Genomic DNA, 10,552 nt, shown 5'->3' on the forward strand with positions numbered 1-10,552 from the left:
GCGCCCGTGGTCCCCCCCTCCCCTGCAGGGTTTTGGGGCTGTGTAAGGGGGGGGGGGGAGAACAGGGGCCGGGGCGCGGCAGGGAGCCCCAGGTGGGGCAGGGAAAGCGGCGGGGCCGGGCCGGGCCGCGGCCGTGGGCGGAGGCGGGCGGGACCGGGCGTCCCATTTCCTCCGGCCGCCGGGAGCCTCTGCCGGGGCGGGCGGGAGGACAAGCCGAGGGGCCGCCGAGGTAGGTTTGGGGGGGGTCCCGGGAGCGTGGGTCGCCCGGGAGACGGGTTCCGGGGGGGAGCCGCTCCCCGCAGCCACCGGGCATCGCCCAGCCGGGCTGGGCGTTATCCTTTGGCTTTGTATTATCCAAACGCAGGGCTTTTCTCTTTTTTGGTGGTGGTGGTGGTTTTTTTTTTTTTTTATGGGCACATCAACTGCTGCCCGAACCCCCAGTGCAGGCAGCTGCTCTGCCGCGGCGAGGTTGGCTCTGAGGATGGATGGGGTTTGGGCAGGGGCGGTGGGACCGTGGCACAGCCTGCGGGCCAGGTGGTGGCAGAGCCGGCTGGGGACAGTGGCACTTGAGAAATGGCGATGAAGAGCAACCAGCTCTCAGGGGACATTTGTCAGAAGAAGCCTTGCCCAGCACCAGGGGTTTTGGGTCGCGAAAGCTAGAGGTAAGGCTGAGCCAACAAATTTTGCTGTTCCTTTTCCCCTAGAAAGCTGCGGGGCTGGCCCAGGTGGATCCACAGCCCCCTGAGCCCCCGCAACCAAAAATCCCTGCGATCCACCTCAGGGAGGGCCATGGGTGGGCTGGGTGGGGGGCTGTCTGCCAGCCCGGGGGAGGCAGCGCTGCCTCTACCATAATTTAGAGGAGACCAAGATGGCTCAAGGGAGCTCCCGGTGCTGCCAGGGCTAACAGCGGTGCTTTTCTAAAAGCAAAACTGGTTCTTTTGGCCAGGAGTTGCACCGATCCCAGGGCCAATGGCAGCTGCGCGTGTGCAGATGGCGATGGTGGAGTAAGCTCCAGGCAGCAGCTTGCAAAATAGTTTCACTTTAACCCTGTTATCCAACGTTCATATCAGTAGTTTTCCAAATCGTTCCCTTTAAGGGATGAAAGCGGCTTCTGGCTGGAAGGTTTGACGGCGGTGGGAATAAGATGAAGCTTTAGTTGGTTTTGTTTGCTAGGTGGTGGCTTTTGGTGTTTGTTTTTTAACGTTTGAGGAAGGTCTCTGGAGCCTGCTGTGAGTTCTGGGAGGCCGGCGGCAAAACTCTTACTATTCACCATTTCCAAAACAGTAACGTGCAATCCCAGCTAAGGAAACTGCTCAGCCTCAGTGTCAGGTTTCATCCAATTTTCCTTTAAGTCTGCAGGTGCAAACGGGAAAATAGATGTCACTCGTGTGTGCATGTGTAGTTGTGTCTCTGCTAGTTGTATCATATCAGAGAGCTTGCAGGCTCTGTCAGAGAAGTTAGCCTCTCCTAGCCTGACCCATAGCTATCACTGCCAGAGGAAGGTGCGTATAAAGCTGTTATAAAGCCAATAACAGAAGGAAATGGTCAAGTTTAACATTGTGATTCCTGCTTTGCACCACTTAGCATCAACTGCATGACGTGAGGTCTCACCAGAAGTGAGGTCTCATCTGCATTAAGGAAATGAGGGTGGCAGCAGGTCAGACCCTTTCGTGTCACCTCGGCCAGTCCTGAGTTGCAGCCAGACACCAACTGCGGGGAAGTTCAAATAACCTAGAAGTACTTGGGGCCAAACCCCACAGGTCATGGGATGTAGGTCAGTTGTCCTCCCGAGCTGCCCCTGCTCTCAGTGTGGATGCGGGGAGAAGCACCTTAGAGCAGCCCTGCTCCTGCCTGAGCTGAGCTGCGTGTCAGCCGAGAGGAGTGGGTTGAGCTTTGTTAGGCTGGAGGGAACTTCATACAGACGTAAGAGCCTGTTGAGGGTTGAGCCTAAAGGACTTGCAAAATCGGGTCCTAAAACACATTCAGCTCTCTCCCCTCTGCCACGGTGACCCTGTGTAGCAGCTTCCAGCCCTTTGCCCCCTGTTTCCAGCAAACTGCAACTTTTTCTGCAAACTCTACCTCCATCCCCAGCCACTGCGGTTGCTCTGCAGCGCACAGGATGTGGGCAAGCCAGCATTGCCAAGGCAACCCCTCTGTTTTGATTTCCCCATGCTCATGCTGGCAGCCTTTACCCCTCCAGCTCAGCCAGGCAAGCTGTGCACGCCGATGGTTTGCGGTGCCATCCCAAGCTGGCCCTCAAAAGGAGCTTGTTTTCCACCCACGGCCGCCCATAACTCCAGAGGAGTGGTGGATGCTCCCCACCCTTGAAAAAACTGGCTCCTTCAGAGCCAGTGTGGATTAAAGAACCTCATGTCGGATGCCCAACTTCGATTAAAACTTACACAAGCCATACAAACCCCAGCCGTGCAGAGCTGCCATCCATCCCTGGCAGCAGGATTTCCCGAGCAAGTTACCATGTCAGCTTTCCCCTGACTCGCTGCCAGCACCAGCTACCCAAAAACAAAGAGCTCATTTAGCAGGGCATTTAGGAGCTCTCCCTGAGATGTTGCCCTGTCTCCCTGTGCCTCCCTGGCCCTGTTTTTTGGTCCCATACCTTGACCCAAAAAACCAGCCGACCTCCCAGCTGCAGCTCCCATGTGCATTGGGCACCCAGTTCACACCCATGGTAGATCCCGGCACAGCTCTCCCCCTTCGTCCCCTCGCTAAGGGGAGATGTTGCTGTCACACCAAATTAAGCAGCAGCACAAATTTTTCCTAAATGCAGCTCCTGGCTGCGCACACAGGCTTTCAGCTGGCAATGGGTGGCCTTGGGTAACCCCTCTGCCCTTGGAGTTGCCAGCTCAAAAGGCACCAGTTTTTCTACTTTCCCCTCCCCGTTTGTTTTTTTTTTTTTTTTAATAGTAAACTGAAGAACCCCTTTATTTAGCGCACAGACATCCGTTCATCTACAAAACAAAAGGCGATACACGCATCAAAAAGAAAAGGCATTTGGAAACCAGCTGCATAGCCATGCTGAAAGGTGGCCCCGGGATTTCGGTGCTGCTTGCTGAGGGTGGTGGCAGGTACCTCTGCCTTCCCCTTGCAAGGGATGCTCAGCCGCATTCCTGCTGCTCGGGGCTTGCCCAGGGCGGCCGCACATCCCTAGCTGGGCGCTTCCAGGGAACAAGCAGTGAGGGCCTCTGCAGCGCATTCAGTTTAAAGTGGAAACATTTCAAAAGGCTCTGCTACTTTTTTTGTTCTTTCTTTCCTTCTTTTTTTTCTCTGCAAACAATCAATTACAAGTTTAAAAGGAAGTTCCAGCCCTCCTCCCCTCCCCTGAAGTTTAGAGGCAATAAATATAAAGCAGCTCAGCGCAGGAATAAAATTGTACATCCTGTTTTGTCTGAAATTAAGGCGGTGGTTGTTTTGGGGTTGGTTTTTTTACTTCTTTTTTGGAGTGAAGTGTATCATAGGCGTCCAGTGTTCCTGCCTGGATAATGAGCTGTCAGGATATTTATGGATAAATGGCAAACCTGCATCACACAGATGATTCAGGCCGAGGAAAAGCTGCTCTGTTTATTTGTGTTGCAATTTAACCTTTGTTACAGCTGTCCCGAAAAAAGGCCTCAGCAAGGATGAAGGTTGGGACAGGGAGCAGTTCTAAGCAGCAGCTCTCTCCACTTTCCCCCTTGCCCTTTGCTTGTAATGCCTGCGGGCAGCAGATAGCCCAGCACCCAGACCCCTTGCATATCTCCCCTGTGAGCAAAAGCAGATCTGTAACACTCACCGCTGGCTCCAGGCAAGGGGTAGGAAGAGGATGGATGGGATTTCAGTCTGTGATCCCTTGGTGGTAGCCCGTGATTTCTCAGGTGGGGACGGCGGTGATATCACCAGCCTCTGCTGGGTAGGGGAATGAGGCAATGCAGGGAGCAGCTGGTTTTCGGAGGCTGAGAAGCTGCTCTGCAGCAGCAGTGGGGTGGAAAAGGCTCTTCTGCCTCTTGCAGCACCATCCCTCCCTCCTGTGTGCATGCCTGGCATCCCCACCATCCTGCTTGTCTACCTCCCAAAAAAACCAAACCCTGCCATATTTTTTTTTTTTTTAATTCCCTTTCTAGCAAAGCAGAAACTGGAAGATGCAGCGGACTGGACAAAAATCCAGCAATAAAACATTAGCTACTAATGTCTTCGTTTAGCCAAAGCCCAAAGTATCTCCCAGAGCACTGTGTCTCATTTGGTAAATCTCAAATGAGAGTTTTTCAGAAAGTCACCCACAGAAATTCATACACCCATTTTCATCACATTTCCCACGTGTATGTCCAAAAGAGAAACCACCAGCTAATTGGGGCTAGCTCAGCTATGCTTTCGTGCAGATCGAAACAATAAATTCGCAGTGGTCAGTCTATTTCTGTGAGGGGCACAGAGGGTAAACCCCTTCTTTTTAATAGGATATGAGCATTTGTGAAGTCCCAAATTGAGAGCTCAGCATCTACACTGAAGGATTTGGCTCTTGGGGTCCCGGCAGTTAGGTCCAAAAGCCAGTGCCTGGTGAAACAAGACCCCATACAGCTTTGTAGGTCTCAGGACTCTGTTCCCTTGGGAGCTGCCTTTTTGGGGGATGCCCACCAGCTTGTGCCTCAGCAGCAGCACGAGGGCTGTGGTTAGGCGGGACTCCTGGTTTCTTTTTCGGGCAAGGCTGGTAGCTTTGTTGTTTGTTAGGAGGTAGGGTGTAATTGCAAAGCAAGGCAGGAGGATGCGCGGTCGTGCCAGCTGGGTGAACTGGAGCATCCCAAAACGTTCGGTACAAGAGAGCGTCCCTTAGCAGGTGCCGCAACAGCAATAAATGCGATTCAAAGCAAGGAACGGTAGCGCTTTAGACAAGGAGGCTTTATCTGAATCCAGCCTGGGTCCCCTTCCCGTTCCTCTCTAGAGATGCCCAGGCTCTGCGAGAGCTACCAGAGGGAGACCCAACAAGTCGGTGGTCACAGGGAATGAGTGGAGCAACCCCTCTGGGACACCTTTGGAGTTCAGGCTGTACCTCTCAAGTTTTCGTTAGGTGGAAGTGTTGGCTTTCCTTTTAACGTGCTTCAGTTTCCCCTCCTATGCACATGGGGACTTCAGCATTCCCTCAAGAGGCTGCAGGGCTTGAATCCCAAAGGCTGGCAAAGACACTGATATGAAATGCCAAGCGAGGGTGAAACATGGTATTAGAGCCTGATATTGCCCCTGCCAGCTCTTCATCTGTACAACCCATAATTTAGTGACCCCCCTGTTGAACCAGAACTGCAAACTCATGGCACAAAGCCCCCTGCCCTATTCAAAACCCCTGGGAGCATTGCCTGGCCATGGCAGAGGCAGCAGCTCCCTTCCCCTGCAGGAGGGCTTCCCTGGGAGCCCTGCCTCTCAGCAGCACCTCTCCCTCCCTGAGGGAGGGGAAGACCTTACGTCAGACCACAAAAATGCTCCTCAGCCCTACCCAAACCCTTGGAGCAATTCCCAGGTGAGGCACGGCGGTGGCTCCTCCATCCCCAGCCAACCCTCATCCTCCCCCACCGCCGCCTTTGCAGCCAGCCCCGGCTGCACAGAGACAGCCGTGTGTGCAAGGCTGCTTGCCGACGTCCACCCACCTCACCACTGCCTGCGAGTCCCACTGACCATAGGTCCCATAAAAAATCCAGGTGGTTTAACCGCAGCCCCCACCCTAAACCTGCCAGCGGTGCCCCAGGTGCCAGAGCAGCAGGACCAGACCCCAGCGCAGCGCCCGGGACAGGCACAACTTGCCTCTGTGCTTCCCGGACACCGGGCAGTGCCCTGCCCACAGCAGCTCAGCTGCCCGTCCCAGACCACAGACCATGAGAAACTGTCCAAACCAGACACCCCGTCCCAGGGTGGATCGGGGCTAAGGAGAGACCCATGACGTGTTGAGTCCTGGCTCTGATGGCAGCATTACCGCTCTCTGTGGTGGTCCCTTGCCCACACCAGGCAAGTCCCTTCATAGACAGGAAAGCTCCTACTGCAGAGAATTCCTTCTCCACTAAGAAATAAACCCTACAAAGGGCTGTAAAGGTTCCACAGTCTGGTTGCCAAGCAAGGGTTAAGATGTATGTCCAGGGGGACAGGATTTGTGCTCAGCCGGATGCCAAGGCAAGTAGGGATGCCTAACCAAAGCCCTCCTTGCCCATCCCCACCACCAGGAATGAACCCCAGGAGAGGCTGGGAGGCTGTGTTTCTCAGATGGGGACACCCAAAGGGATGTGGCCAGTAGCATGGCTGGCCCCCTGTGGCAGCAGACTTCTCACCCTGCTGCGGCTTTGGCTGTGCTGGCAGCTCTGTGGAGGAAATTGCTGAGGGAGCAGGCACCTGATCCATGTGGTTTTGTCTCTGCAGGCACCATCCAAGGACGTTTGTGGATCCCACTAGCTGCTTGCAGGAGCTGAACATATCCCAAAGGGCCTTCAAGCGAAGGGAGCAGCATAGGCAACCTGCCCAGGAGCTGACATGGAGCAGAAGATCAGCTCTTTCTTTAATTCCATCTTGGAGCTCATCCGTACCAAGCATGAGGAAGGTGTCTTCAACACTGTCTGCCTGGCCGTGCTGATGGGTCTGCCTTTTGTCGTCCTCATTGCGTTCATTTTCATCTGCTGCCACTGCTGCTTCTGCAGCCAGAGGGGAAAAAGCAGGAAGAAAGGTAGTCCCAGCAGCAACGGGCAGCTGCATGCCGAGAAGAACAAGAAGAAAAAGAAGAAGAAGAAGAAGGATGAAGAGGACCTGTGGATTTCGGCTCAGCCCAAGCTGCTCTTGCTGGACAAGAGACCCTCCTTGCCCATCTAGTGGACAGGAGGGTGTTCAGGCCCTCCCCTCTGAGATGCTGCCAGTCTTTTCAGCTCTGCATGAGGGGTGAGGAGATGCCAAAGCTGCTGCCACTTTATGGTGACTTTCAAAACAGGCTGATCCCAGCAGCTAACCAGCGTGTTGAAGGGCCAGCAGAGGGCAAGGCAGTCGGGCACAGGTTTATGCAAGCCCCTTCCCCTCCACCATGACGGTGTGCCCAAGGGCAGAAACCCCTGCAAAGGACGGGCATTGACACGGACATGTGCCCTGCTGAGCACGCAAGGGTGACCTGCCACCAGGCTGTACATACCTCCCGCCCACGAGCACAACGCACACACACCGGGCTGGCACACAGCGAACTGGGTGCAAGGCTCTCCCTCTGCACTTGTGTGCAAGCACAGGCACCATGGCACAGACAAGGGTGTGCAGGACCACATGCACTCAAAAGACCAAGCTGCCTGCACACTCCCCCTGCAGAAACACGGACGTCTGCATGTGAAGCAAGCGCAGGCGTGCCTCATTTGCTTGCCCTGCCATGGAGATGGCACAGCTTAACTGTCTAGGCTCCATCCAAACCCAGCTCACATTGGAGATGCAAAAAAAAGCCAAGAGCAGGGTAACCCCACAGCTCAAAGATGTGCTATCTCCCCAGCCACCAAACTAAAGGCAACTGAGAGCATCTGAAGCCAGATGCCCTCAGCCCAACCTTAAAGACCTCAAGACACCATCTTAAGGCAGCAAAGCAGAAGGATGCTTTGCCACCCAGGCTAGAGGCAGGGAGGAGAGAGGAGGCTGCAAGACCAGCCCTTTTGCACCAGCACTTACTTACAAAAAAAAAATCTTCCTTGAAAGACTGTTTTATACAGACTTGCCTTTAGAGAGCCCACCACGCTACTGCAAGAGCAGAAACACAAGCTGAGGCTGTGTAAAGGCTTAGCTATGGGCATTAGAGTTATTTATTGAATGACTACTAAAGAAGAGCAGGACCAAAGGCCCCTCTGTTGCGGGGCTAGGCACACCGAAGCAGTATTGAAACAGCAGACGTGCTTTCCCAGCACATTCGGCTGTCCACTCTCCCTGCAGCCCTTATGCATATGCAGACCCACCAGCACCCGCCGCCACCAGCTGGTGCCACGTGGGCAGCTCCATATGCCACACAGAGGGCTTGTGTGTGGCTGTCAAACCAGACAGCTCTAGGATTTGGGATGCGCTGTAGGAGCAGAGGGGAGTAAAGTTCATGCCCACAGTCATCCCTTACCCAGGGATGCATCGTACAGCTGGACCCTGCACCCCTCTCCATCCTCATCTCCCTTGGCCACATGACGGCTCGGCTGGGCACCGCAGCTAATGAGACCACACACAGCTCTCACCCCTACTCTGGTTTTGACTCTCTGCTCTCCCTAGGCCTGCGTGCCCAGCCTACCTCCTCAGGAGCTGGGGGTCTCCTCTGCCGCAAGGCTCTGTCTCCCCCAGCTTGAAGCCCCATCACATCTGGTTTTTGCCCTGTGTCTGTACACTGGATGTTTTCCTCCTGTTTTCTTCCAGTTCTTAAGCTGCTGGAGCAGACTGGAGCTGCCAGCCAGAGCCAGACATCTGGGGGACAAGCAGCCAAACCCACCTGGGCAAGCCTGGACAGAGCTGCTGGACACAACCGCTTCCAGCCCAGGCAAGGGCAATGCTGCCTTCCCCTGGCTCCCGGGGCACGCACTGGCGGGGGGGGGGGCAAAGCCATTGGTTAGAAGCAGCCACTTGTGCCACCTGGTCCCAGCACAGCCTGTTTTGTCTGACGCGGACGGGGCGATGATGTTATAACATCACGTCACGGGGTTTTGCTGCGTGCGGCTGTGCTGGTAACAGCTGGGAGGCCAGGCTCCTCCTCACACAGCCCTTTAAATTGACCCCATATGTGCCTTATTTTCCAGCTTGCTTTGTTAGCATTGAAATAAGTGACTCCCTTCTCCTCCAAAACAGAAAGCAACATATAATGCTATAAAAAAATAAGGATTTGACACACCTAATCCTCAAGAGAAACGTGCTGGAATAGCTCTGGTCTCTGTCCCAAACCCTCAGTCCATCCAGGAATCCAAAGAACCAGCACTGCACTTGTATTATTCCTTCTTCCTTCCCTCCTCTCCCCCACGCAGGTACTTCTCCCAGCCCTCCTGCCTCCATGCTCACCAGGTGGGCAAAGCAGCCTCCTCCCACGGGCAGGAAAGCTGCCCACACAGGTGCTCCTGCTGCAATCCAGAGGCACCAGCAGCCCCGGAGGAAGGGTGGTACTGCCTGGAGGAATGGAAAAAAATCAGAGCAAAGGGTAACGCAATGGGAGGCCAGAGGCTTACCCGAACAAGCAGGGGCACAGAGGCAGCCGGCTCTGGCAGAGTACAGCCTACTTATTGTGGAGCTGCTGGGCTTTGCAGGGCTCCCTGCAAGAAGGTCTTTCGCTGCAAGGGTTAGCAAGTAATGTTTCAGACAAGGGCAGCCGATTCCTACAAGAACCAGAGAACCATCAAGAAAACATCTGTGTTGTGTCACACACAGCATCTCTGATCCAGGCTTTAGGGAGTTCAGAGCCAGGTCTGAATTTCAAGATCTCCCCAAAATCATCATTCAAACCACCCCTGGGCTGGACAGGGAGGGACTGGGATACAACCCTGCCCTGATCCATCCAACCAGCGGATGGTCCAAGTCTCTGCACCCCGTAAGGCATGGCAGCCCCATGGCTGACTTTGCTTGAGTGCTGCTGTTTTTAGCCAAACCATGCACTGAATCAGCTGCTTCTTGACACCAAAGCAAAAGAGCAGTGACAACCCAAGGTACACCAGAACCTGTCACCCATCAGCCAGGCAGCAGCAACCCTGCAGCACCCACACTAAGAAGGTGGCAGGAGATGCATGGTAGAGAAACACTGCTGTGTGAGTCCCCGCTCTCCAGACACCTCTGCACTGCCTCCCCACAACTGCATTTCGGTATCAACCTTTTATTTTCCTGAACAGTCCATGCAACCCGGGGGGGGGGGGGGGGCGTGACGACCAAAAAACCAACAAACTTTTTGCCTTTTTTTTTTTAAACCAAAAAATAAATTACTTTCAAACTGCAAACAAATGTGTCTCTAGATCTCAGTCATGTGTTTGTTTTCCTGGGAAAATCTTTCTTGTATCTGTGTCCTGGCCCTAGATAAGACACGGTGAGAGCTCAGCAGGCAGAGGCTGTGCAGTCTCTGTCTGCAGCCAGCTGTGCAGCCCAGAGACATTTTCTTAAAGAAACAGCTTAGCTTAATCAAGTTTAATAGCTTTGCCTTGTTAACGAACACAACCAAGCTCCTCTCCCCAAGGGCAAAAAGTAGTGGGAAGAAGAAAAGCAGTGTTTGTACACTGCAGGAGGTGGGCTGCAGAGGTTTTTTTTTTTTTATCCTTGCAGAGGGTCAGCAGCGTAAGTATTTCACGGTGTCTGCAGCTTCTCGCAGCCATCTGCGTTGGGCAAGTCATAGGACCAGGCACGCACCTCTGTTGGGCAGAGCCTTTCCAAATTGTGCACTGCTGAGCTCTCCCTCCACGAGGGCAAAAATAAATCTGCCTCTCACCTGGACGATGCGCCAAGCTGCACCCTGCCCACAAAGCTGAGGCTCTGGAGCAGACTGACAGTAGGAGATGTGCAGGACGGCAGCGATGAGTGGCTAGAAATGGCAGAGACAGACTTTTGGGGGGAAGGAAGGAGCAGTGCA

At 54.2% G+C, this 10,552-nt stretch overlaps 1 protein-coding gene across 2 annotated transcripts; it reads left to right on the forward strand.

Moving 5' to 3' along the window:
- Positions 1–159: 159 nt before the first annotated feature.
- KIAA0040 (KIAA0040 ortholog) lies at positions 160–7,653 on the forward strand. Of its 2 annotated transcripts, none has more exons than XM_052801987.1 (2): positions 160–229; positions 6,385–7,653. In XM_052801987.1, the coding sequence occupies exon 2, from the start codon at positions 6,496–6,498 to the stop codon at positions 6,826–6,828; it is 333 nt and encodes a 110-aa protein (XP_052657947.1). In that variant the 5' UTR covers positions 160–229; positions 6,385–6,495; the 3' UTR covers positions 6,829–7,653. The 2 variants fall into 2 exon arrangements, with proteins under 2 accessions (XP_052657947.1, XP_052657946.1); XM_052801986.1 differs by lacking the exon at positions 160–229 and adding an exon at positions 423–662.
- Positions 7,654–10,552: the final 2,899 nt, after the last annotated feature.

Source organism: Harpia harpyja, chromosome 11, assembly GCF_026419915.1.
Source record: "Harpia harpyja isolate bHarHar1 chromosome 11, bHarHar1 primary haplotype, whole genome shotgun sequence".
Classification (NCBI taxonomy): Eukaryota; Metazoa; Chordata; class Aves; order Accipitriformes; family Accipitridae; genus Harpia; species Harpia harpyja.